General features: G+C 52.7%; 7 protein-coding genes across 7 annotated transcripts; 4 read left to right on the top strand and 3 right to left on the bottom strand.

Moving 5' to 3' along the window:
- Window positions 1-974: 974 nt before the first annotated feature.
- CCOS01_08937 (uncharacterized protein) lies at window positions 975-2283 on the top strand (the record flags this gene model as incomplete). Its single annotated transcript, XM_060457097.1, has 2 exons — window positions 975-1552; window positions 1941-2283. The coding sequence occupies 2 exons, from the start codon at window positions 975-977 to the stop codon at window positions 2281-2283; spliced, it is 921 nt and encodes a 306-aa protein (XP_060311797.1).
- Window positions 2284-10667: 8384 nt separating this feature from the next.
- On the top strand, window positions 10668-11171 carry CCOS01_08936 (uncharacterized protein; the record flags this gene model as incomplete). Its single annotated transcript, XM_060457096.1, has 1 exon — window positions 10668-11171. The coding sequence occupies one exon, from the start codon at window positions 10668-10670 to the stop codon at window positions 11169-11171; it is 504 nt and encodes a 167-aa protein (XP_060311796.1).
- Window positions 11172-12082: 911 nt separating this feature from the next.
- Window positions 12083-12193, bottom strand: CCOS01_08935 (uncharacterized protein; the record flags this gene model as incomplete). The annotated part of the gene is made up of 1 exon (XM_060457095.1): window positions 12083-12193. One exon carries the CDS (start codon window positions 12191-12193, stop codon window positions 12083-12085), a length of 111 nt encoding a protein of 36 aa, XP_060311795.1.
- Window positions 12194-13200: 1007 nt separating this feature from the next.
- CCOS01_08934 (uncharacterized protein) lies at window positions 13201-14064 on the bottom strand (the record flags this gene model as incomplete). The annotated part of the gene is made up of 4 exons (XM_060457094.1): window positions 13201-13274; window positions 13600-13706; window positions 13845-13951; window positions 14047-14064. The coding sequence occupies 4 exons, from the start codon at window positions 14062-14064 to the stop codon at window positions 13201-13203; spliced, it is 306 nt and encodes a 101-aa protein (XP_060311794.1).
- Window positions 14065-18679: 4615 nt separating this feature from the next.
- CCOS01_08933 (uncharacterized protein) lies at window positions 18680-19021 on the top strand (the record flags this gene model as incomplete). Its single annotated transcript, XM_060457093.1, has 1 exon — window positions 18680-19021. The coding sequence occupies one exon, from the start codon at window positions 18680-18682 to the stop codon at window positions 19019-19021; it is 342 nt and encodes a 113-aa protein (XP_060311793.1).
- A 5058-nt stretch (window positions 19022-24079) lies between these two features.
- Window positions 24080-24295, top strand: CCOS01_08932 (uncharacterized protein; the record flags this gene model as incomplete). Its single annotated transcript, XM_060457092.1, has 1 exon — window positions 24080-24295. One exon carries the CDS (start codon window positions 24080-24082, stop codon window positions 24293-24295), a length of 216 nt encoding a protein of 71 aa, XP_060311792.1.
- Window positions 24296-25279: 984 nt separating this feature from the next.
- On the bottom strand, window positions 25280-25828 carry CCOS01_08931 (transcriptional regulator; the record flags this gene model as incomplete). The annotated part of the gene is made up of 1 exon (XM_060457091.1): window positions 25280-25828. The coding sequence occupies one exon, from the start codon at window positions 25826-25828 to the stop codon at window positions 25280-25282; it is 549 nt and encodes a 182-aa protein (XP_060311791.1).
- Between the last annotated feature and the right edge of the window lie 543 nt (window positions 25829-26371).

Raw genomic sequence — 26371 nt, 5'->3', positions numbered from 1 at the left:
GTAGATGTTGAGCTTGCGTGTGTGCATACAGTTAATCAAGCATCAGCGGCGTATTTGCCTTTAGCCTTGCATATCGATGAGGCTTCTTTATTGGACGGTCTCTTTCGGTTCCTTCTGGCTGGAATGTCACGAAGAAGGCTACTATTTATTACACACTTCAACTTGGCTTTATACCCATCCTTGATGGGCATTTCCAGTCCTCTCAACGCAACATCAACCTGCTTCTGGCTTTGATTCATGCCCGAAACGGCCATTCTGGGCCTTCGACATACCAACAACAAATCAAAGCCAATTGAACTACATGTGTTAGCAATGCCAGTTGGCCAGGTTCTCTTTCTTTGCCTGAATTGAGGAAAAAAACAAAAATCTAATCATCCGCGTGATGCATCCGCCGGTAATCGAAACCGGGTCCCTTGCTATTCCGACGAGGAATGGAAGGCAAGGATGATAACCACTACACTACAGATGCGGATGTGGTGATGATCCACTCGCCATTTTTAGTACCCATGTACCGACAGCGGTACCGATGACCGCCGAAGTGCGTCTCACGAGCGGCTGTATGCTACAGACGCGATTTTGAATCATTGGAGTTTACGAGACCTTCAAATCTCGCACCGTATCGCGTCAAACTTGGACGCGTTTTGGACGCGTTAGCCAGGTTTTGGCTCTTGAGTGCGCTCTTTAACAAGGTGCCTGCACGAAGGGTTACTGAACTAGAATTATCTTCAGGCCATCTTAACACGAAGCCAATAAAAGCATAAGGTGTTCTTCTCAGTTAGTTAATCCAACAGTGGGTGATGGTGCTTGTCCATTCTGCTTACAGAGTATCCTTGGCGTTTAGGCAGACATACTTCTTTATCGCTTACTATGGTCTGATTTCTCCCCCAAACCCATACCCTATCACAATTTGCAACGATCACCATCAGTCCGAGGGCACCCAAATCGGCGCATCTGAGCAGATCACCACCTTCAAAATGGGTCTGACGGACACGCCTCCCCCTCACGTCCCCTCGTGGGTCGTGCCAGCCTCCGGAGCCCTTCTCATCACAGGCGCCATCTTCTGGGACATGTGCTATGTACTCATGTCAATCCGTTCCCACAGAACAAAATCATACGGCATGCCCCTCTTCGCCCTTGCGCTGAACCTCTCCTGGGAACTCATCTACGCAGCTCGCGTCGCTGAACACCCTCTCGAACGTCTCGGCTTCCTTGTCTGGCTACTTCTTGACGTACCGCTCGTCTACACGACCCTCAAGAACGCGAAACACGAGTGGCGCCACGCGCCGCTCGTCGCGAAGAATATCGGCGCTATCCTTGCGACAATGGTAGCCCTTGGTTGCGCGGCGAACTACGCTGTCGCGGAATGGTGGCTGTCGGCGCCCGGTACCGGGCACGGAGACAAGAGTGGCAAGTGGTGGGCCGGACGGGAGGGATTCGATTGTACGGAGCTCGCGTTCTGGACGGCTGGTCTGGCGCAGTTCGCCCTTGGGACGGGGTGTCTTGCCATGTTGCTCGTCAGGGGTCACTCTGGGGGCGCGAGTTATGCGATCTGGTGAGTGTTTTCCGTTTGTCTGGGCCTCCTTCGCTGTCTTTGCCTCATCCGATCGGTGGGCGGGTTGGCTTCTCTCGTCTCATGAGAAAACATCCATACGTGATGAGGGTCACCGACGTGTTGGGTCAGAATATCTCACTGTATGCCGTGTTTGCGTCGTCTCCCCTGCCACCGGTGTGCGATATACTCACACCCGCTTCCTCTTCTCGTTCATCCTCGAAACGTGTCATCTTGACGCGTGTTGATGCCATTCCAAAAGAGCTATCCGCAGGTCATGGGTTCGAATGCTGTGCCGCTGGAGTTGCTCTGACGTGTGGGGTCTCTTTCCCGGTTCTCGTTTTCATCGTTCCTTTCATTCTGTCGTATTTGGACGGCCATGTTTGCTCAGTCAGGATAAGCACCCGCTGTATTCGGTGAGAGGGGGTTTCGGGTCATATGAGCACACATCTTATGCTGATCACTTGTTCGAAAGGCTCTGTAGGGCACTTGGCACCCTCACCGGTTGGATTGGCTCAACCGGTCTGCTCTGGTGGCACTGGCCAGAGGCCCATGGTTTCTTCGTCAATCTCATGGGCATCTTTCTCATGACGACGTGTTTGGCTTGCGACACCGCGTATCCGTTCATTCTCGCAGGAGTGCGGAGAAGTGAGCAAGTCCTCCCGGACGGCAGGCTCGTTTCTGGAATATCGGTCAAGAAGTCAGCCGCGCCAATAACAAAGAAAAGGTTATGATCTCGGGAATAACATGGAGGATCGCGATCCTCGTCGATGAAGAGTTCTTGGCCCGGGTTTCCGGCAGGCCGCATCACTTACTCATATTCTGCCACTCCGTTAGACTAGGACCCCTTGATCAAGACAGCGACAACAATTTGGTAGAACCGTTGAAATTTGAAAATGGCTTAGGGATATTCAAGACCTCTCACAGCCCGATCGAGGTAGCGTCGGCCGCCGAGACTTGAGACGCCCGTTATCTGTCACCGATGCAGATCTACTGGCCGGCTTGTAAACCGCGATGAGCACCAACAACATGGTGTGTGCCACGCAACTCTAGACCCGGGGTCCTGGAAACTGGCTCAACCACCATTGGAGGAAACCAAGATATGACGGCTTGGCTGTGAGAAGAAAATGTACAGAAGCTCTAACAGATTGCGGAAACTGTGTGATTTCAGCAGGGGTCTTTGCGTTTTGGTGGCTGCAAAATAATCCATCTCATCGTTGGGCTTTGGATGATTGCTGTGTTGGTTGTTGGTTGGCGGCACTTACATGAGATGAGCGGGATAATGTCTGTATTAAGACGATGACCGCAGCGGAACGAGGTGACATCGGGGAGCCGGTCAAAGATCCGAACCTTTTCCATACTCAGATGGGAATTTATTGGATTTCCCAATTTCATGTGCCTCTTGATCGTCAACGATTCCCGTCCACCCCTGGGTTGTGTCAGCATCGTGATCTCATCGGAGCATAATTTAGCACATGCATCGGATCAACCAACAGTCTACCTTGCGGGCGTGTGCAGGTATGACTCCACATCAACAAAAAATGACGGTGTGTTCGTACGATAGATGCAGCAACCTGGACTGCAGACTTGTCAAGCTTGCATAAATACTAGAGCAAAACAGACAGCGGCTTGCAGCGAACCACCTGCAGAGCGCACCTTCTATCACGTCACACAAGCCAGCTATCACAAAACGCATCGAATCAAGTGATGTTGGAGACCAAATTCTGCATGGATCTCCCGGGCTCCTAGCAATCAGCTCGTCTAGACAGCCAACAGGAGACAGCGCAAGTGAGCTTCACGGCTGTATTCAACGCCAAGTGACCGAGAAGCAAGCGCCCAGCCAGCCAATCTCATAATGCCATTTCCGCCTTTGTGTGGCTGTTATCTGGCTGGATGGGCTGAATTAGCATGCATATGTTGGGAACGAACGATTCGTATCATGTTCGCTTCGAATAAACCTTCGTTCTCATAGATCTGTATACCTCGCTCGTCTGAAGACGGGGGTATAGCCTGGACCAGTGGGGGTGTTAGGATAGAAAATGACAACCAATATGAGTTTGCACCTCACAGATAGTCATGGGCGGTCGTCCCAGATAAGAGACTGGAGAGGAACCCAACTGCTGTAACTCATGAATGACCTGCAATTCAGATGCCCTAGCAAGTTTGGTCAGAAAGCGGACCCAGCTCGACGATGTCCAATTAACCAAATCTATGGATACATAAAGCAATGTACGTGTGAAACAGTATCAACACGATGTCGGTCTTGCTCTTGCGCAAAGTCGTGCCCTTTACACTATTTCCCCATTCACGATGCCGCTGGCGGAGCGGGATGTTGTTCCATTTCGGCCCCGTGCTCTAGGGCTGGATGCGCCGGTCGGTCCGGCTCGCCGTCCGGGCAAAATTGACTCTTCGGCTATGAGGCAGTCTGCATGATTTGGGTTTCAAGGGCCTTTAACGCTGGGGAATCGGGATTGGGAGTCCATGACAGCCGCAGGCCCACGCATTGAAGGAATTAACCCTCACCTGTCGACCCTTTTCCTTCAGGCAGTAATAAACACCTTCAGTAATTGACAGTAAGCCACGTTGAATATCAAAGCCAGCGAGAGTGAAGTGGAAGCTGATACACCTGATCCTTGTCCATTGTTCTTGAGCACTGTGCAAGGTCACGATATTTAGGCTGTACGGATACTTTGCATGTACGAATACATTCGTCCTTAGCCAGGGGCGCCTCTATTGCATATCCTTCCGGACGTGTCAAAGATAGGAGGAGTCTGGCAGGGCTGGGAGATCCAGTACGGCCCTTTTCAAAAGCTCCCTTCAATCTGGAAAGTGGAGGACGGGGGCAATGGGCATATCCGTATCCATAGACAAGTGGCAGGATTGACGCCCAAACACCCACCCAAAACGTGCAAACTCTATATGTAGCATCCTGGCCGGAACTCGTCACATGAGCAATGACACCTGCGAGTCGCTCTGCGGAGACCGTTTCTCGAATGCAACGAGGAAACTCGTTGTTTGTCCCCGTTGCATTCGGTGCGGCCTCGACGTTGCGGCCCCCCTAGCAGAGTAGGCAGGATCAGCATATTGGACAGGGTGCTCTGAGCGGGTCGAACGGGGGGTTTGAGTCACATCAGCAATATCCAGGACCCTCCTGACAGCTGCAAGACATCAATTCAGGGCAGTCAAGGCCCCTAAAGCGGTTTTTGATGACCGGGGGGAACGGAGGCCATGGCGGTTCAGCGACGAAGAGCAGTGGTCGAGGCCTCGGGGATGAGGGGTTCTATGAAGCAGAATTAGTTACGCTTGGGCGTTGGAGATGAAAAGTGAATGAGGTTGAGCGGGAGTCTCCGACTGTCGAGCGGTCGAGCCCCGGTGGATTGCTGTCAGTTGGAGCCCACTCGTATCGGCTGCCCTGGCGTGCCTGGATCAGATTTGGGTGAGTACCGCGTAGGCTTGCAAAAGTTCCGGCTGTGCTATACTCAATTGGACCCGTAAAGTTTGAGGAGATTTGCTCGCTGGGCAGGGATAAGAAAAGGCTTGCCTGTAGCAGTGTCAAAGCCTTTGATGCTTGGTGATGAATTGAGGCAGAGCAGACCGCCCCTCAATATCTGGCTGGATGGCTGGTTCATTTGGGGCCCAACGTTGGTGCAAGGAAGCCAGGTGCCATTTGTGCACTATGCTGAGATGCATCTTGTGTGCTTCCCCAAGTTGGGGATTTCAAAAGGCATTGTACCGGTCTGATACGGATGGTCTATTCACGCATTCAGTCATACGGGTACTCTCTTCTCATCACCGTGAATAGCGTGTTCGGTCTCATCGCCAGCCGGACCCTCCTCCTGGCCACCTGAGTGTCAGCTTGAGAGGCACGCGGCGGTCGTATTGCTCATTTTCCAAGTTCGACACGTCATCTCCCTCACCGACTACCAACAACTATGCTGCTGGCGGATTGCCGATCTCCATGCCTCAGCTGCTGCTGCGCCATTCCAAGGGTAGAACATCAACCGCAGTATTGGGGTACTCATGAAGTGGCAGAAGTATAAATGCACAAACGAGACCTTTATCCGCACGTACACATATATGGATACAGGGTAATATTAATAACCTCCAGTTGCCATTGTGGAGCAACGAGACAACAATGCAATGGCCCCTGGCATTCCCGTTTGTTAATTGAACCGTTTCTTCGCTGCCAGTACATAGTCGCCGGAAGAGCCACCGTGCGCTTGTGAGAATCTTAAATCCTCCCGGAGACCGATCCATGTTAGGGGACCATGATTGACACTTGCCCTGGACTTAAGGGACCAACTGAGTTGAAGTAACCGAAGTACAGATACATAACACTCGGGCGAGCTCCGGTCACGTGTTTCTGTCTGTTGATGGATGTTGTAGGGGCACGTTTGCATAACAGACTCAACAGGGTGGCCGAACTATGGCAACATCTGCGGCGACGGCTCCGTGCCCGCCGCGCTCGGTACCAAGGCCTGCCCGTCTCAAATTTCCGCGGGATGGCCGGGCTACAGCAGACGATTCCCTTTCGAAGAGCTTTGCGTACATGCGGCGTATCGCTCGCCGAAGTTAGGTGACGGAAGATGACAAATGAATGTCGTCCATCTGTGGGTTTGGAACTCGCAGAGCCGCCGTCAAACTGTACGGAGTACCTAGGAAGGACATCTTGGGAGGGTGTGCAGAGCTAGGTTCGTTACTCCTGGGATGGGTGCAGCTCGTTGACGGTCGTACACGTTCAGCGGGCATGAATGAGCGTGGCCGACATTCCCCTAGTTGACATTCACCCGGATCAGTACACCTCACCTGGCCTGGCTTGTCCAATTTTTGGATGGTTTGGAGCAGCCCGGAATTAGAGGGATGGCTCGGTGAGCAAGCTTTGCCAGTGGAAACCCTCCATGTTCTCATGCTACCCCTCATCAACGATGCTTCGACAAGTCAAATATCTTAGACCGAAGCGCTGCTAATATAGACCCCGGTTCTTCGAAGACTCGGTCGGTCGTAAAGTCCTTCTGAAGAAGGTCGGAATGGCCTTACGTCAACCCCTAAGAAGCCAGAGTCCGGAAACAAGATGAAGCTCAAATTCTTTATTCCGTAACTAGCACCTAGGTATCCCATCCTTTCGCATGTGTCGGCAACTAGGGTACTGTGGCCCCCAATAGAGATGGGGCTCCCGGTACGTTTTGAGTGATAGCTATCCACTGAACGTTTTGTCTGCAACACCGCGCGACGGGGCGTCTCGGGATGTGGATGTCGCTGGCGACATGCGGCTTGTCTGGCTCGTCACTTTGGAAATTTGCAGAAATATCCGTAGGTCGGATAACTAAAACCGCATTGCCCACTAACATTTCGGCAACAGTGGAGACCTGGGGTTCGGAGGCAACAGACCGTTGAGGAAGCTCGGCACGACGACAATATGACGAAGGGTCGATCAGCCAGCTCGGGATCGTTCTTCTCCAGTTAGAATATCTGCGGGGGTTTGTGGGTTTGCGGTCTTAGACGCTTGGACAGACCGACAGAGCCTTGCCATCTAATAAGCGGTCTGCAATGATGGACCATAGAAATCCTGTCTCAAGTTGGCGGCCACCTTGAACCGAACTACATTTCAAATACACAGTGACACAAGTGCTTCAAAGGCCCCGCACCGGTCAATCAAACGAGTGCTGGGGAGAACTTGAGAAGGGGAGGGGTCGAGAGTGAGGATGAGGGCGAGGGGGGAACGAAGTCCAGGGATGCCGATGAGCGAGTGTCCAGTCCAGAAAGCTTGCCTGTCGCAACCTTTTCGGGGGTGGCTTGCTGGTTTGCATTTCGGCCTAGATGGCGCAGCCAAAGTCAATCAGGTGACGGGCGACCACAAGAATCGTTTCAATGGGGAGGATTCCGCGCAAAACCACCAAATGCAGAGCCCGGGACGAGACACGCCGAAACCAGTCGAGGTGCAAAGGACCATCTCACACTCTCTCTCCCTTGGCAGATTGTTATCGCGGCCAGGTCAGAGGAAAGATGCTGTCACGACATGCCACTCAAGATACCACCAGTCTGATGATATCGACTTTGCCCGGCTAATCTTGTCATAATTATCTTCAGCAATTAGGCGCATCCGGAGACGCTCTGTTCATCTTTGGGGGGGGGGGGGGGCTTTACCCTTCGAGAAGGTGACAAGAAGGCTGGTGACGGCAGATAAGCAGCCTTCAGATCTACTAGGGGATATGATATGTGACAGGCGCGAAGAGCAAGCAGGCCACCACGGGGAAAGAGGTAGAGAGAGGGGGGCAGATGCGACATTCTCGGCCTGTGAGGGTTACCCCTCGAGCTCTTCATCGGTTGCACACATGGCTAAGTTGCCATAGGCTATGACTGAGGGACAAACTCTTTCCAACGGCCCAAGCATCCAGATGAAGGACGACATCCCTGAAATTTTTGAACGAAACCACTCATCATCCCGAGTCACTCACTTTGCTTGCGTGTTTGCGAGTTGCGACATGTAAGCTTTTCATTTGTTGCGCCTGTATCCGTACCGGTCAATTTCTGACGACAAGATGACAGTCTCACCCCGGCATCTCATCTTACTTTAACTGCCGTTGCGACGTGAATGTGGGATGGGATGGGATGCAACGGCCCTGTCCGTCCAATGGCCATAGCTCCATGCAGCAGCGCATTCTCCGGGAAGGGTGTGAAGAGCTTCAGCAGTCTGGAAGTCAGTTTCCTCAGCTCAACCGGCGGAAACCGAGCATCGAGTACGGGAACACAGCAGGTTTAGGTATCTTGAGTTGCACCCTACCCTCCTCTCAACCCCACGATATCCGGTAGTGCTTGACTGCTACGTGAGCTCGTGTGCTTGGAAAGACACGAAAAGGTGTATTCTACCTAAGCTTTCGAAGAAGATGCCACTAGCTTTTGCCCTACAGACGTGCGATGCACTGTTGATCCGGCGCGAATGCAATCAAAATGCGGCCTCAAGAACTGGCCAACAACCATGAATGTACTTCACACAGTCTTACAATAATGGCAAACACCCCATTTTCAGCCCACCCTTTCGTTCATTCACTCTGGGGGGCCGATGATGCCTCATGACGACCGAGTTGCAGCACCAAAAAAAAAGCCGTTTGCTTGCTGCGACGCGCAGCTTCTTTGACACCCGCATGCTGCTTGACAACGGATTTATCCAGCGTAGCCGGCTTGGCGTCGAATCAATCTGCAAACGATGAAGAGGGTGAGAGACTTCTCTGTACGGAGGGAGGAGACAAGATCCACACCTTCACCGGTCACCCAAGTTGAGCAGGTTGCGATATTGATCGCCCGGCGTGGCAGTTAGAACTTGGGCTAGGCTAGATTGCCATGTCTTTGAGTGCCATGTGCTTCACCTCTGCGGGCTACGCCGGACGGCGCCGTTGGGCCAACCGATGAAGCCTTTCATTGCCAATGTCGCTTGGCTGAAGGCCGTTAGAGTGGCCCGGACCGGCGTGTACTGCCAGAAGTTCACAACCCAACTTGAAAGAGGTCATCTTGGAAAGGCCGAGTATTTCGTACAGTCCCGAGAGACTAGACTGGAAATCGGGACGAAGCGTGTGTTAGTGTTGATGCCCCATCGTCATGAGTGGGCATACCGAATGTTTCAATGCTCAGGCTCACTCTCACTGTCAGTCTCATGCTCATACTCATAGTGAGCGAGCTCACATGCACACTTTCCTGTACAACATACAGACTCTCACCCCTCACCCCCCTAAACACTTCTTCTCACATATCCCACGCAGACACACGCGCGCGCCTCACATGTACCTCGAATCATTGATGTGCCATGCCGACGCCCAAGACATCTTCGAAAGCCCTGCACCAAACGCCCCGCAGCTCATAAGACAGCTTAACGAGAGCGCCAGAGACAACATACAGTGTCGCACAGAGCCCAACAGGTACGCCAATGAGGGGCCCGTCGTGCCTGATGGGCTCTCGCATTTGCGTCGCAGCGCATCATCAAATGTATCCTTACATGACGTGTAGCCAGATATATCATTATCGTATCTGTAATGCTTCTGCTCTGCTGTACAATTGCGCTGGACGGTGCCCGACCCATTTTCTCTCATCAGCTGAGCTGCGATACAATGCACGGCATCCCAACTGCCAGCAGCCGCATTTACTTGAATGAGAGGCAGCCCATTGTCTCATGGTCCTGTGTGCCCAACTTGGTCTCTGGCGTGAAATCGCCAATGCCACTTACACCCCACGACGCAAAACCTCACCTCACACCGTTCATCAATGTCGTTGACGGGGGCCAGCGCGCGGGAGGCACTTCGAAACACCTTCAGATGACCATCTGGTATACCCCGTCGTGCATACTAACTGCCACTAGCCCCCACCCCCTCCCTCTCCCTTCTTGATCCCACGTTCTCCCACGTCGGGCAGGTCGAGCTGTTCCAAGTTCCGAAGCACCAAAAAACAGCCACCACGCCTTTCTCGAGCAGTAGCGTGGTGGCTTACGGGACCCTAGATGCCCAAATACGTGCCACGAGCCAACCTAGATTCGGTATCTATAGACGGGGAGGGGAGGGCTTCTTTTCTGTGACGGGATGGACAAATCTCAAGGGTCCCACGAAACGTTCTCTCACCCCACGCCAACAACCCCGTCTGATGCCGTGGGAGTCGCTCCTTCGTCCGGGATCCTGGCACTCCCACTCGTTCTACACCTGATCCCTCACCGAGGACGTCTAGTCTGTATGTAATATCGGTCAGTCGAGAGTGGGCGGCATCGGGCCGCAAAGGGATGGCTGACGGCCGTCAGTGTCAAGTATCGTTTGCGTGGTGGTGTGTGCCATTGATTTCATCACCACCCGCTCAAAAGAAAACTGCCCGCCGCTTGTTTCTTAGCAACCCAAATTCGACCCGTTTGCTCACGGTCAAACACAAGGCCCGGACAGCGCAACAGAACCCAAAATTGCCCGACATCACCACCTCGCTATCCTGATTCCCCTATCACTTGTCTCATTTCCCACCGGCCCCATTGTCCATAAGCTCGGTCTGCCTTTCTCACGCTTTGCTCGGCACATCTCGTAACACGACGACCAACGAGAGGACGGCGGGCCACTGCAGTGCAGCTTCACCGGTCAATCCTCCTCGCGCGTACATGCCTCCCCTCCCCTTGCACACACATGCAGACGGACAGACACACACACACTCTCTCTCTCAGTCGCTCACTCACACACACCCTCGCTCCTCTCTCTGGTCCCTCCCACACGTTACAGCACTAAGCACATCAAGCACCAACCCTGTGACGTGTGTGTACTTCGTAGTGGTCGAGCTAACCAGAAAAGCCCCTCTCCACTCTTCCCTGTCAAGCCCTGTCGTGTCTCGCCTTGCAATGAATGGTAAATGGCCCATGAAGGTACCTATTAGTCCAGTCCCACTCTTGAATCATCCCCTCCTAATTAGCACGCTTTATTTCACGAACCATGTAACCCTCGTTGCGTGTACCAAAGCGGTAAAATTTGCCCAGTCAGTGTTGCTCGGTATATGGAGACCCTGTTTTGCTCTAGTTCCTCTCTGGCCCGGGCGTGTCTGGCCGTGTCATCTCATGTTCGAGGATGGATTTCGGAGCGGGACGGCTATGGAGAGTTACTGGGTGGGCTAGATGAAATGGCGTCGGGGGTGGATGTACGTGTGTATACTTGCGAAGGTATGTGTGCAGGGCGGTTGAACGCTGCAGAATGTCGGCTACTGCACGCACTTTGAACCTTTTCCTGCGCTTTCTTCCGTAGTGTGAAATCCCTCGAAAAGTATCACGGAAACCCACATTCTGCGAGGTACGAAGCCGCGCCTTGGGAAGCATTCGGGGCACATGAACACGAGAGACGTGAGCTTTCGCTAAAAGAGGCAAGGGTTTGATGAGGAGTGAACACGCAAGTAGTGTAAAGTAGGTATCTAAGTTTTCTCAAATCTCTTTTTTTCTGGTATCAGCGCTACTGCGCCCGTTTGTGCTGTGCTGCCAAAGTGCATCCATCTGTTTGGTGAAAAATGTGTGACGAGGCATTGGTGGGTATGTAAGTACAGGAAAATTGTTTGCGCTGTCTTCCCTCTACACCATCCGAAATGGTGATGGGTGGAGGGAACTGTAAGAGGCCATAAGCAAAAGTAACTAGAAAAGATGTGTATGCAAACTCCCGTTACCCAGTCCGCCGTGTGGTGGCAGGACAAACGATGAAAAACATGCTGGTGCCTTATCCCAAACTCCAATTCACTTTCCCTTGCTTTCCAATCAGAAACACGCCGAAATCAAGAACATAATGAAATCATCGCCGGATGAAAATGCTGCCAAGTGTCTGCGGTTGAAAACCGTTGAGTGCTTTTATCGCAACACGTGTGAGTGAGAGTGAGAGTGAAGTAGGGAGGTGATAAAAGTCGGGAGCCGAGACAAACGCGGGCCACGTCGGCTAATGCACGACCTGACCGACCATGAGCAGACAGAGGAAAGACTGAGCGAGAGATGCCGTGATGGAGGGTAGACGGTCTCGTCTCGTCTTGCTTGACCGGGGAGAGCCGCCGCTAGCCCGGTGCCGTGGTCGGCGTAGGCGCCCGAATAAAGTTGAATAGTCCGCGACGCCGTCTCTTCTTCTGCTTCCCACCCTTGCGGACCCTCCCGTCCAAATAACCCATGGTTCCGCACTTTCTCCGCGTGCTGCTGATCCTCGTGTCCACACAAAGTTGCTGTTGCTGGCTGTGTGTGGCGGTTTGTTTCTGTGTTGTTTTCCCGCCTGTTGGTGCCTTTCCTCCTACTACTCAGAAAAATGAAGGAAATTGTTGAAATGCTCGTTTCCGTGTCAGCGCCGTAACTTCCTGTCCGCAATGCTCGAATTCGCAAACGCCGTGAGTGAGATGCAGGTTTGCACCTTGCTGTGATTTCTTTTTTCCGAAAAAATCTCCCTCTTCCCTCCCCTCTTTCAATGATGATAAAATATTCCTCCTCTTACAGCGTGAGCCATGTAAATGTGTTGCTTGGCTCATCATGTGGGATCAGCATGGTCGAGACCCCTCATCCGTCCCCCTCTTACTGCGTGTGTGCAGCCATCATCCCTCCATCGGTCCCGTCGAAGCCATGCAGACGGGAATTCAAATTGGAGACGGCGTCGGTTTCTTGGTAAAAGGGCCCGTCCATATGGACAAAATGTCGCGGAAGGCTGCCTTAGCGCGATGCAGCATCGTCGATGTGCCCAAGCCAAGGTTGGTGATGGCCCCGGAGCCAAATACACCGGTACCGTGTAATTGTCGTCTCTCGAACCTGGCCACCGCTCCCTTTGACTAGGGCCATGCTTGGCGTATTGTTTGTGTGGCTGTGTGACGCGGCGCTTGCTTGAGGTTGCCAAGTATCAAACAATCGTTGAAGATGAAAAAAAAAAAAATTTGGTATAGGCGAAAGCTTTGACGAAATTGTCTTGCACAATCTTTCTCTCATCCCATCTCTTTGGTGTTGTACTTTGTCCCAAAAGGCTGGAGGGACAGAGCCAAAGCGGTCGAGGTAGAATGTGAGATGTGATAGAGAGAACGTGCTGCAGACTGGATCTGCACCCCGGGCGTGGGCCTTTCTGGATCGGAATGTTGTCTAAAAAATGGTGGATGAAGGGAATGATGAAAAAGGGTCTCGTCGGTTTGGTTCGACGATGACCTTATAATCCGACTGGCGTGTTATTGCGTCTGATCATGCTCTCCCACACGATCGGTGCTGAAGGCTTGCATTCGCCTACGATGAGACACATGTTAGCTCCAAAGTCTAGAACGGAAGTGCAGGGTAGTAAAGGCAAAAGAGAAAAGAAAGCTGAGAGAATAACCGCATCAACCGCCACATGGGAGAAGGGTTGCTGCTGCTGCTGCTGTGTCTGTGATCGATGCTTTGGCTTGCTCTATGCTCTCTGGCTCTGAGAGGGTGAACAGGGAGACTGGGCGGGCCAAATTTCCTTGCCATACACCCCCATGCCAGTCCCAATTCCAGGTGCTTGGAGTTAGAGTGGAGTTGGAGACACAATCCCATTTCCGTGGCAGCAGACAGACACAGCAGAAGCACGCACCCCTGCCCGGCGTGGATGAATGGGCGATGATCGACTCTCCAAGAGCAAAGGAAGGATAGAGGACGGCGTTGCCGTGGAGAGAGGACATACCACAAACTTCATCGCCCCTATTTTTGATGCACGTCAGTATATTGTCCAAGAGAAGAGTCAGAGAGGAAGGGCGAGGAAGAATGACTCGGTTTCATCCGTCAAGATCTGCAAGAGGGCGCCATGGTGAAGGGAAAAAGAAACGACAGCGGACGTACCTATACTCGAAATGTGTCACGCACGGGGGGCAGCGTCGTTGTGTGCGAGTGTAGACTGGGCACCACCGCGAGACGATCCAGCGGACGTGGCCGCAGTGAAATTCTCTCTGTGAGGCACCAAAATGTCAATCCAAAGTCCTGGCGTGAATAGCAAATATCCATCATCGTCGGGAAGATGCGTTGTTTGTTGGTCGAGACGTACTTGAGTGTAGTTGCACATTGCTGCTGCTTTCTGGGTGTTGTGTTTTTCGTGGGACGTGGTGACCGGAGGTAGATCCGAAGGGACAAGGAAAAAACCCAGGCGGCGGGTATTAGTCGAAATGGGTTGAGTACGGTGTAAACCAGTGGCGGCGGGGATCCGAGTCGTACAGTCAGGGGTGTGTGGTGGCCAGCAGATACGGGCTTTGGTGAGAAAGGTTCAAGAGTTGGTAGACGAAAACAACAAGGAGGGAGAAGTTCTGGTAGGAAAAGATCGATATAGAGCTGGAAATACGGTGAAGCCGTCGTCAAAGTCGAGAAAAGGGTGGGCGCGTTTGTATTTAAAGGTCGGGGCGAAGTATTGTCAAGAGTGTGGATTCGGATGGGGAACAAGGCGAGGAGTGTGAAGAGCGTGTGAGAGGTGCTTGGAGGTTCTGTATATAGATGGCCTGGGCGACGACGCTCAGGGAAATCCACGCAAAGAATGTAGCTGGGATTGTCATGCAAGGTCAGGGCCATACAAGTACCGCTACGTCGGAGGTATATGTAAGGTAAACGGGACGAAGGGGGGTGAGTGGGAGGGCCAGACCAAAGAGACAGACAGACTGAGGGAGAAGGAAGAGGGCGAGACAAGTGAGAGTATCCGTAGGAAGAGACACAAACACGCTCCCACTGATGTACCTGAGTCCTAGTTAGCCAGCCAGAGCCGGCGGGGGGCAGACCAGACTGACGGGCAGCAAGCATCATGGTCCCAGAATTATGATTGCCCCCTTGGCCCTTGCTCTTTGGCTCCAGAAAGGTTAGAAACCCAGGCCGTGGGCCACTGGAACTTGGTGCCATAGAGGTGGCTTGTGAGTGAGTGGGAGAAGAGAATGGACGGACGGATCGGGCAGAAAGATACAATTGATGCGGCAAGCCGAACAGGAAGGGTGCGCGCAGTGTTCAGGCTCTTGCTCGTCGCCATTTGGAGCACAATCCCTCAGGCTCAGGCCGGTCCGAGGGGGGTGTACGTAGGTTTTTGGGCCGTCCTGGGGGGAGTGTGGTGCCTGAGTCTCCCCTCCTCTTCGTAGGAATAGTACATCTGTATGGATACATACATGGACGCACAGTTCGAGTCGCACACGCTGCCGCTGCACAGCACTGGATATGTTGTCTATCTGTTCGTCAGACACATGTATGGGGTAGGTAAACTGACCCAAAGCCCAAGCAAGGAACCTACACAGCGAGAGACATGGGCGACTTCCCACCATCCCAGGTACGCATACCAGACCGGCGCCGCGCAGTCCCTACGTAACGATCCCTGGTTCCTCGACTCTTGTGGCTCCGTTTTCTCATCGGTTGCTCGGCCTGGTCTCGTTTGGTTTGGTGGCCAAAGGTCTTCCCTCCGCGCCAGTGTGCGTACGTGCTGCTTTGCAATCTTTGCCCTCATGCCGCCAGCCATTGATGCTCTCAGCGTCATGGTTTGTGGGAAAAGTAAAAGGGGACGGAAAACCCACTGGATGGACCCGTGCTATTCTACTGGTGGCTGGCCGGGCACCACGGGTAGCCAAACAAACCATAACGACGCTTGAGTTGGCTTTCCACGCCAGACGTACATGGCTTGCCATAGGGCAGTTTTGCCCCAAATTGGCTCTCGAGACTAATTGGCGCCAGGGGTGATCCTTCTTCACGGACGGCAACACGACCAGAGATAGCGAAACAGGCACCGGCTCGTCCCCAAAAACTACGTTGCCCTCCTCGAGCTTCTATTCGACGAAGGCGCAAGATTTGAGGAGGAGGGCCACGCAAAACGGGGAATGTACTGGGGGCGATGGAGGACCAGCGAGCCAGAAGACAGCTGTTGAGCTGCTTGAAGTGTGCACTTTGGACGGTTGGTGATCCTTGGCCACCATCAAAGTAGCTGACGCTAAACACCAAGCCATACCAGAAGCAGGAGGGTAGAGAAAGAGAGTTTTCTCACAGTGAGTAAACTAACCATCTTGGGAGATTTGGTCGGGATGTTGCACGCTAGTGCGTCTTCACAGCTCTTCTCTCTCGACAAGGTGCCTTGCCTGGCGATGGGCTGGCTGTTGCCTCTCTACGGAGTGCGGATACGCTCTTTCTCTGTCGTCTCCTTGACCAGGTCTCTCTTCACCAATTACGAATCAGAAATGGGTCCCCAGACACATGACTTTCGAGCTCCCGGCAGGGATTATGGAAGCAAGAGAACGTGCGCTTCTCACTGCGTGCCATCAGTGACCAAGGCCCGGAAACCATGGGACATCCACCGGGGACCCTCCCCCTTGTGCAAGGGGTCTGGGTGTGAGTCGTCACTGGACGTGGTAGAGCTGAGAAACGAGACGATCAAGGGGTGCGAAGGAGGGCAAGAACGCGTTCACTCAGAGACGAAAGCCAGATTGAAATGCAACTGAGGGGGGCAACAATGCAGCTTCCCTGATCTTATTCTCGTCACCTGGGCTGGGAACTTTAGGACCTTCGATGCTACAGAGCCGGACAGGGGCAATGACGAGACCCAAAGGTTAGGGGTACGGTCCTCTTGTGCATGGCCCTAGAGCCCGGTACATTGTACATTTGACAAGACAACTCCCCGCACTCGCGTCGAGGACGTGAAAGAAGGAGGCAGTTCTGACAGAGAAAGAGAAAGCGATGCAGCACAGCAAGGGTAGATGCAGAACGCAATGCTGGCGCAGCCGCGCGGTGCCGACGCAGGGCTTGGCTTCACGCACGAACGGTACTGACAAGAACGGTTCGACAGTCGACGTCGAGCAACGGGCAGTTCAGACATATTCCCTGGCGGAATCCGTACGGATCGGTGCCGGAGGTGGTGTAATGCGCTACTCGAGTCAAGGCAGCGTTTCCCACGTCTAATGAGACTCTGGAGTCTATCCGTAGAGCCCAGTCCTCTCTGGAACGGGCATCATGGCTGCAGTGTGACAGCTGAACGCTTTCCGAGAACGACTTAGTGACTCTGGGGCAGGCATTCAAGCTAGTTGCCTCACTTTCACCACGATGAGATGAGAGAGAGAGAGAGAAGTTCATTTAAGGATTTCAGTTGCAAAACAGACGTTGTTCTTGGCTTGGCTGAGGTCAAGAAATATTCCGCAAAATGTAACAAGAAGCGCGGGAACTCGAAAGTATCTGCCCAGACCACCCAGTCTCTGGATCTCTCACCGTCGCATGCAATGGGCATATACCGGGGTTCAAACTTATGCATGTCTTTGTGCGTCCGCAGTTCTGGCAGGGCCTGGGGGGCATAAGTACATCCCCATCCATATCATGCCTCGGCAGTCCACACGTCCAAGGCTCGAGGGCGTGCGGCGTGCCAGCCTACCAGGCCATGCCAGGTCACTTTTTCTCATGTATTCATTTATTTCATTTCTTCAACCAGATCGATGGGCGAGAGTTTGGGACACAGCCCATCGGTCTGCACGTGGCCCAGCCCCTGTCTTGCGGAGATCATTCAGAAATCGTTTGTCAAGGCGAAACGACGGAGAGGCGCATCCCAATGCCATTTCGTACCATATTACTCGCCCTGACCAGCCAGCACTCAAAGCAGTCTGCAGTAACCGTACACAAAGTACGTGAGCCTTGTCTTTTCCCGAGCTTCAGCTACCTCTCAAGGTGCCGACGCTAGTGAGAACCTGGATCTTCCGATGCAGAGGCCATCATTTCCGACGAGATTGATAAGGTGACCGCTTCTTTTATGTGACTGCACTGACGACATCTTCCTAGCAAATATGTGCTGTTTTCTTTGGTTTAATATCGTATCCATCTTTTCGTCTCCGTTTTCCCCATCCAGGGTCTTTTGAGAGCCAGCGGTCAGTAGTTACAACTCGCAACTTGCAGCTGTTCGCGTGGCGTCGTCCACCCACTTCATGCCCATATTAGAGAACTTCTAGCTGATGAAGTGGCTCTACGTGGCTCTCCACTGCGGACATGGACTCCCCGCTAGGCGTTCCCAGACGGGTTGACTATCGTCCCATTCTCGGGGACGTTTCAAATTCGCCTTGTCTTTGTGTGTGCGTGTGCTCGTCTTCGCTCCGCAGCCTCCGCAAGCTGGCGTTTTCCCGACGGGGCTATCCTTTCACCACGTGGAAAATGTCATTCGATTCAACGGGGGAGCCACTGGTCGACGGTTTCTCCCCTTCCACTACTCATCAACCGGCGCAGCCCTTTCCGTCAGCCCCGGCCGCTTGCCGCCCGGCCCCGTCACCGGTAGTATCGCGGATGGATGGTAGCGCCTCGTGTTTAGCAAGGAGCTCGCCCGTTCAAACCCGTTGAGAACGTGATGGGTGTTCCCTTTCGCCAGACCGATGAAGATAGTTTGACGTCTGACCCACCACCGGTCAACAAGTTGAATGAAGGCAAAGGGGGGAACGACCAGTCGTTCTCTTTACATCCCACAGCAACCTAATTATCGCTTGGCCCTTCGAGTTCGTCTCGAGAAGTCTCGACTCTTGATAGATTTGCGGGAGAGTGATGCACTTGACTCATCATACCTGTCACCGGTTGATGCCGGCCTTGCTGAAGGCATCCATCCGTACGGGATAACAATTTGGGAGGGAAGCAATATTAGGTGACTATTTTGCCCATGTTCCATCCACCCTGGACCGGATCGACCGTGCGCTGCCTGCCAAATGCTGCAATGGAAATCTCCAACGATCCAAACCACCACCCCCTTCCCCTTCCTTCACCCTTACCCTCACTCATCCCCCTCGCAAAGCTTGAGCCCGCAGCAAGTTAACCTCATTATGCTTTTTGACTTTTTCGGCGATCTCGCCGATGCCGCAAAGAAGACGACAGCACGACGTCAGTTTGCCTGCCCCGAGAGCAAAAGAGCCATGTTAGCCAAGTGTCGGCAAGAGCTCAATGCTGCGGTCCGGGTCGGGGCCCATGGTTTTCCGCCTGCGTTGCTTCCTCGGGAACGACGATACTTTGGTGTTCTGGTCTTGGCTGGAGATGTACTCCAAGATCAATGACAGAGAGCCGCGGCTCGACATACCTGCTGCGCTGCGTTTCTCCGACGCTGTCTTCTCCGAGCGGATCCGACGTTTCTCTAAGCGCCAAATCCATACCAAGAGTTTTCTATCAGGATCGACAATGGGCAGTGCTTCACGTGAGACGTAGGTCTCAGTGTGGCCCGGGTGCGTTTTTCGCTTTGACCTGAGCATGAACTCTGTGCCTCACTGACATGACGATGCCCGCGAACTCATCTCTGCTGCACGTCAACGCTTTGATGTTATGACATATTCGTGCCTCCAACGTCGCTTCTTTGTCTTGTAATCGGTAGGCGCCAGTCTCGACAGAGGAGGTGAGGCGGGAAAAAGTCAGCTGTTCTCTCGGCATGTCGGACGAATAGCTTCTAGTCGTCGCCCGATGATGAGATCGAATGTTAGTGACTTCAAGCTACGACCGATATGTATGACCGGTGTGCCGTAAACGCCCAGAACCCGATGTCTTGTGTGATAACTTCAGTAAGCTCATATGCGAGGAAACCGTTCTTTTCCATATGTCCGAGCCAACCGGTGAAATTCAAGAAGCCTTCCAGAGTACAAGACCACTAAGCATTCAACGGCTGAGTGAAGATAGCAGGCCCTTGGGCCTATCCCCGGCCCCTGGGCAGTTTAAACTTTCGAGGGGACCAGTGGTGCGGGCGTCTTGCAAATCCTCTTGACCGCAAAGAGGACTCGATGAAGGCCCTACTCCACACCGGTGAACCTGCGTCCAGGGGTTTGTGGCCCGCTAAAGATTGTCACGAGCGTGGCCCTGTCGGGGACGCAGGTTGTGAGATTGACCGCTGGACGAGTCAGGCGAGGGAAGGCCCTTGTCCTGACCCTCTGAAGAACTTGACATCCCAGGCAGAGGTTTCTAGCTCGCTTCTAGCGCGTGGGAGGAGCGGGTTGAAGAACCAAAGACACGAAAGACCTGGTTACCCTACGTTACTGATGTGTAAGGGTAGCAAAATCCTGTCCTTAATCATAATCAAACCCATCCTGTGATGCAGATATCCTGCCGGCATCACACTACTGCACAATAGACAGGGCGGGATAGTCCAAAATAGCCGACGCTGCTATCAAAGTATCGAACCAAACTTTTTGATGATTTTGAAACATGCTCCCACTGGCACGCAGGGAGGCATTTTCGCCCTCATACCGCGCTCTGCGATGGCCTCATCGGTGGCCTCCTCCTTTCCTTTTCGATAGCTCGGTGCTGATCCAGCGGTCAACTCCGGGGTGGGACTCGAAGCAGCCGATCATTCGTTCTGCTCACTTTGAGCGGCCGGAGGGCGTAACCGTACAGATACACCATCATGCTACTATTTTCAAATGGGTTGCGTGTGTGACAGTGTGTCCATTCTCTCTGCCTATGGTGCCCTGCCTGAGCGTGGATTTCGCTTGATGAGTAGCGCCGTGGATCACGACCGGCGGTTCCGTCCCTCTGGTGCAGAGTTTTCTCTCTCCTCCTCTCTCAGCTGGCAGCTGGCGATGGCGTCCGTCATCTGGGTCAAGACTCGGAAGTGAGCAGGGAATCAGCGCCATTCGTCATTTCGTCCCTAAAGAATACCCATTCAATCCCCCCCTCGTAGAAACTCCACGTCAGGGTCAAATCTCGCCTGCCGCCCCGGCAGCTATATCCAGGGCAGCAAAAAGTCCCAGCAGCCTGGCTCGGCTGGCATATGTGGCTGACGCCAGTACCGTTCTATCCCAGTGCTCCGAGCCGCTAGGCCAATCAACGCGTGATCCGCTGGGCTGTCTCGGGGGTTCCCAATGGCATGGTTCCGGAATCTGATTCGTAAAAGAATTGCAGGCTCTATTTCCGATATGGGTTCTTTTTGGCCCTGGGGGTGGAATGGGAGCGGGCTCTCATCAAACACCATAGCCGGGCTCCATTCCTGTCCGGTCGCTGTACTCCGTAACGTGGAATGATCGGGGTGCGACGTTGGCTTCATCTTGTTCTTTTGCTGAGGGGGCAAAGAGGTCGAGCGAGAATGGGGCGGTGACTGCAATGGAGATTTGACGTGGCCGATCGCGATGTGGATGTGCGTCAACACATCAGTCACTCCTTGACCCGCTGGCCTCGAGATGTGCAGTGCTGTCCGATGGAACATATGCCACGGATGGCTGAGGTATGCGGGAGATGCAGTCCAAACTCCACGCGCGCTAGAAACAAGTTTTCTTTCCCCTGGTCAGCCTCCTCGCGTCGCTACGCCAGCTAGGCTAGATCGTTAGAATCTATGTTCTTTTCAAGGAGCTGGCCCGGGAGTTTCGACCGTTCCTCGTTCGGGCCTATCCCGACGTCCTCCGTTTAGAAGACCGTGTGTTCGGAAGCAAATAAGCAGCGAGTTTGCGACTGTACAGAGTACGGATGCTCGTACATCGTCCCACCGCGCTGTGTGATAGAAAAGACGGCTTTGTGACTCGACCGAATTGCCGTCAACCGAGTCATTGCACAGCAAGCCCAGCCGGGAAAAAAGAAACCGTGTATGCGGGTTGATTACTTTCCCATCTCTCGCTTTCGCGCCGGCACGCTGGTTCGCCTGAACGGTTCGTCCCACCGCCCGTTGCCGTCCGCATCTGTCTGGTCTGCCACTGTGGGGAGAGCTATCTAGAAAGAGAAGAGTGTGTGTGACTCTATGATCATTAATGACACCGCCCGGCGGGAATATTGCCCCAGATGTGCCATTCTGCCGGCAGGATACATCATTCACACACCCTTGAACAGGCCGCTGAAACGCTGTCCTCGTACCGAACCTGCGAGAGAGGCGGACCTCTCCGATGTGTGCCTCGCCGCTGTCTCCGTTGATTGGTGACTTTGGTTATGCACGAATATACGTCGGGATCATATGGACCGACGCATCAAAGCTGATTGGTTTTGACCGGGTGCATTGCACCGAGATCGTCGTTTCGATCCTGTCGGTACCCAGGCGATGCAGATTGCAGCTTGCTGAAGAATGACAAGGGCTTAAGGGGTGGGTAAGGTAGGAGTACGAATCCTACCGTCCTCTGGCCTAGACTTTGAGGCCTCGACCGGTGATGCAGCAACGAGACCTCGCAAGACCTCTAACATGCCATAATATACCACTATCGGGCTCCGAGTATTGTCGAGGGTGTGCTTAAGGTCGCCCCAAAGACTAAGGGAAATATATTCCTGTTCTAGATCGTTGAGGGATGCAGCCGCCCCGGCACGGCACAACTTCTCGGGTATCTCTACGTCTCCTCGACCAAGTTCTTGTGATTGAAGCATTCGCGCACCACCCCGTTTGTGATCCACGGCAGTCGAACGGCACTCATTGTCTTCTCGCCAGGTTTCTCCACCGTATCCCTCGGCTGAAGGATCGACCCACGCTGCCTTACGTTCGGGTCGCAGCTCCATTCAAGGCAGATACAGCAATGATAGGCGGTATCTACACCACACTAGAGCAAGTCTACAACATGCGGGCAACACGCCTCCGCTTGCTAAGACTTTGGTGTAGCTCAAAGTCCCTGAAGATCTCTCAGCTCCACAGCCAGATAGATGGGGGCCCGAAGCTTGAAAATGGAGTAGTGATGCCCAACGTCTTTGGGCTGAGGAGACGCGAATCAGAAAGCTGGGGACGGCGAGATTGAAAGACCCATCTTTGAGGCGAATTCCCTATGTCTGATTGCAAGAGCAAGACGGGGTTTCCGGAATCATGGGCATAAGATGGAATTCTCCTATTCTGTGGAGGCTATGCTGTTTGACATGTTCCATCTTTGTCTGAAGATCGGGTCCAGGGTTGGGTAGCTCTCACAGCCTAAGCTCTTAAATCTGCATGCGATATAAGTTGGACTTTGTAATAATCTTTGTGCATATGCCGTATCTTGCATTCGACCTCATTCCAGATGAAGCGAAAAGGTTGAGTTCGGTCCCTCATCGACCTGACAGGTGACTGTTGGAGAGGTTGGGCTGCGATGTCTCCGGGCCGATGCCTAGGCCGCCGTTTTCCGATTCGTCGCGACTCGTGTAAAGTCTTGTCCGATTAAGAGATGATGACTCCGTACAGACAGATCGATACATCTGAGAAGTTAGCTGGCTTTACTCGGTCTCGTGTGTATTGTGTCACCTGGATCGTGAGTTTGGGTTTTGCAAAAAGGGGCTCCCGGTGCGCTCGCCGAACCGGCGAGGACGCCGACATGAACCAAACGAGATGACAATCACAAGACCTGTCCCAACTGAACAAGGAACCTAAAGTCCGGGATGCCTAATTTGTTAATACGATGGTGTGCGATAGAATCAACCATTGCAACCCTCCCGCCGGAAGCAAATATCGGCAGTATTCTCAGCCTCATTTATCGGCCTCAACTCCGGCGGCCCCGTTCATCCTGGCTTCGATGTTCTCATCCCGGACGATTCAGTGCATGCCGATAAAGAGTTTGGTGTCACGACACACCATATTCAGTAACCGTTGTCTCTAGACTCAGGAGGAGGTCTATTTGAATACTGACCGTTGGAAACCAGCTCCCAAGACTCGTCAGAATGCATGCAGCCCTCGGCCGCGGATTTCAAGGTCATGAGATTCAGGGCGAGGCCTGTCGTGTCCTCAACCAGATAGAGAGCACTTCCCTCTTCGCATCCAGTCCCATGTCGAGCTTTCCTAAGCGTCTCGTTTAGCAACTGTTCGCTTGAATAAGCCCATTGTGAAGCCCCGCAAAGAAAGACGTGCAGAAACTCAATACCAGAGACAGCGCTAGAGATGAAGACGTTGGACAGTCAGACGCGGGTCTTGACGAAATGGTTTCTTTTTGGTTTAGACCTCAAGACTGCCCAACATCGACCGAACCCTTCTGTCTAGCTCCCGTTGGCAGATCTTCTGAGCCGGTTGAATCTTATTTCCGCAGCCGCCAAACAAAGGAGGCCGGACACGGGAGGGCATCAGTCGACCGTGATTTTGTCTTCCCCCTCATCCAAACTGAGTCATCTTGACTAGAGCGACGAAACTTTTCGACGCCGAAGTCCATCCCGAGTATGCCCACACATTCGGCGTCAATACTCATGTAAAGCTGGGCGATCCGTTACGGATGCTATCAAGCCATTTCATCCAATCTGGATATTCGTTCATTGGACGAAGTCTTCTTGGGCGTCCCTCGTTGGCTAGGGACTCTTACAGCGATAGTGCATACAAACGCCTTTCACGAGAACTTGCTCTTGACATGATGAGGACAATGTGCCCAATAACCCCGAGACTGGGAGTCACATGCTGCCGGATGATGACCTTAAATAGCAGGGGAAACTGATGCTGTTCGATGAGTAGGTGCAAGCCGAAGCCAAGGTCCGCGGCTAGGGCCAGGGCAAACAGTGCGTATCATAGTGATGGACCTTTGAACGAGACACTGGTGGAAATAAGTCATGGCTTGAGGAGATTAAGCGTGATACTAATCTTTCTTTCTCCCAGATCAGCAATGTGCTAGACAATAAGCATCACCGCAGTCTGCTAGCTTATGTCGAAAAGACTCACATCGGCCTACCTAGCTGGCAAGTGCTTCGCAGTTCTTCCTGTAGGGCTTTTTCATGCACGCAATTGGCAAAACCTGTTCTTCATCTTGTTTACACGGACGCCTCGAGGTTCTAGGCGGGCTATTAAGCCCTCGTAACTAAACTCGGCAATACGTTATTGTTCCAGCTGGAAGAACTTTACTTTCCTGATAAAACCCCTCCCGAATTTAGATTACTTACATGGAGAGTTCAATCAGATTATCTTGGCCCGTGAATATGAGGCTCTCAAGACTCGATAATTGCCACCATGCTACAGCCCTATCGTTCCTCGTCATTTACCCAGCATCACACATTCTCTGCCGAAACCCGCCCAACACATCTGGACCATGCCAAACCGTCAGCATCTGATTTATCTGTTCCATATCATAATCGATTTTCACCGACTTCGATCCACTGCAGGAGACCAAAGGGCGTAATTGACGAGCGTAAAGATCTGGCTTAGGTACGTAGTGCTGCCGATCCTTGACATGTAGACAGTAATCTAAGATATGGTTCGACTATGGCCCGTGAACAGAACATGTAAGACCCTCGTAGGGCGCGGTGAGTTAGTCTCTGGTTTTGGCTTTATCTACAGAGCTAGGAAGAAACCGCGAGAAATTGTCTCGATCATCACGTAGTTCGTTCTTCCCAAGATCGGGTTCTGGTTTTTTGAGCCATAGCCAACGAAGCTTTGGCATGGCCTCATCTACCAGACACGGCCATAACATGAGCAGCATGTTCCTCACTTAGAGTTCAGACAGCTTTGTAGACATATACATGGCTCCGTTGACAGGGTTGTGGTAGTAAGGAGATGTTTCTTTGAATCCCTCCGATGCATACAGTCTAACTGCAGCTTGCATCTTGGCTAGGGTGTCGAGCAGAACCTCGTCGTAACCTTGATCCTCCGCGCGCCGCAGTACCTCACAGACCAAAAGTCTGGCCACTTGCTTGCCTCTCGCCTCTGGGTAAACGAACAGTCGTTTGATTTCGCAGTATCGAGCGTCAGGTCGGCGGTTCAGGAGATAACGTGACTCGAGATGCAGAGGTCGCATCGCAATGCACCCAAGGATGTTTCTGCTTGCCGAGTCTACGGCAAGAAGTAGTGCGCCGGATGGAGGTGAGTATTTTCCAGGTAGATCTTTGAGCTCTTCGCCATAATTTTGAAAAGAGATCTCTTCGTCCAGCCATTCCGTGTACGCTTCAAAGCATTTCCTGGCGGCAGTCATATCAGCTGCGCCTGTCACTTGTCGAACAATAACCGGCGTCGGTACATCTTGTATGGCAGGATTCCGCATTATGGCTGGAGGATCTGGCATCTTTTTGTAGTGAAAGGCACACAGTGTTGACTGATGATAGGTGTTGACCTTAGCATCAAGGATTCAAAGGGTTTGGCGACCCTTTTGTCCTGTCATAGCAGGCTTATCTTAACGATTGCTATTGCGCAAAGACGACCAAACGGTAGTGGGCCGGAGCATATGCATTGCCGATGTGAACCGCTAGAATAATCTAGACAGAGCGACATCATGATGGAAAGTTTTCCACTTCCGAATGAACCCTGGAAATTCTATTAAACGAATTTACATTTTCCTAAATGCTTGAGGGCTAATCCTTCTTGTGTTTCTGTATGGATAACGCGCCTATCAGGCAGCAAAGTCTGGTGAATGGGTAAGTAGACTTGACAACTACCTTATGTGATAATCTGATCAGATTTGAATCACTTGACATATCATTTAGGTCCAAATATTAAAAGGTTGCAATTCTAGATGTGGTGCCTTCTTCATGATACCTTTATCACTGTAAGACCTTGCTCGAACCGTTAATGTTCTTAGAAGGGTCCT

Source organism: Colletotrichum costaricense (genome assembly GCF_030867565.1).
Source record: "Colletotrichum costaricense strain IMI 309622 chromosome Unknown Scaffold_9.1, whole genome shotgun sequence".
Lineage (NCBI taxonomy): Eukaryota > Fungi > Ascomycota > Sordariomycetes > Glomerellales > Glomerellaceae > Colletotrichum > Colletotrichum costaricense.
The sequence above is the reverse complement of the archived record's forward strand: the minus strand, read 5'-3'. Positions and strand labels throughout refer to the sequence as shown.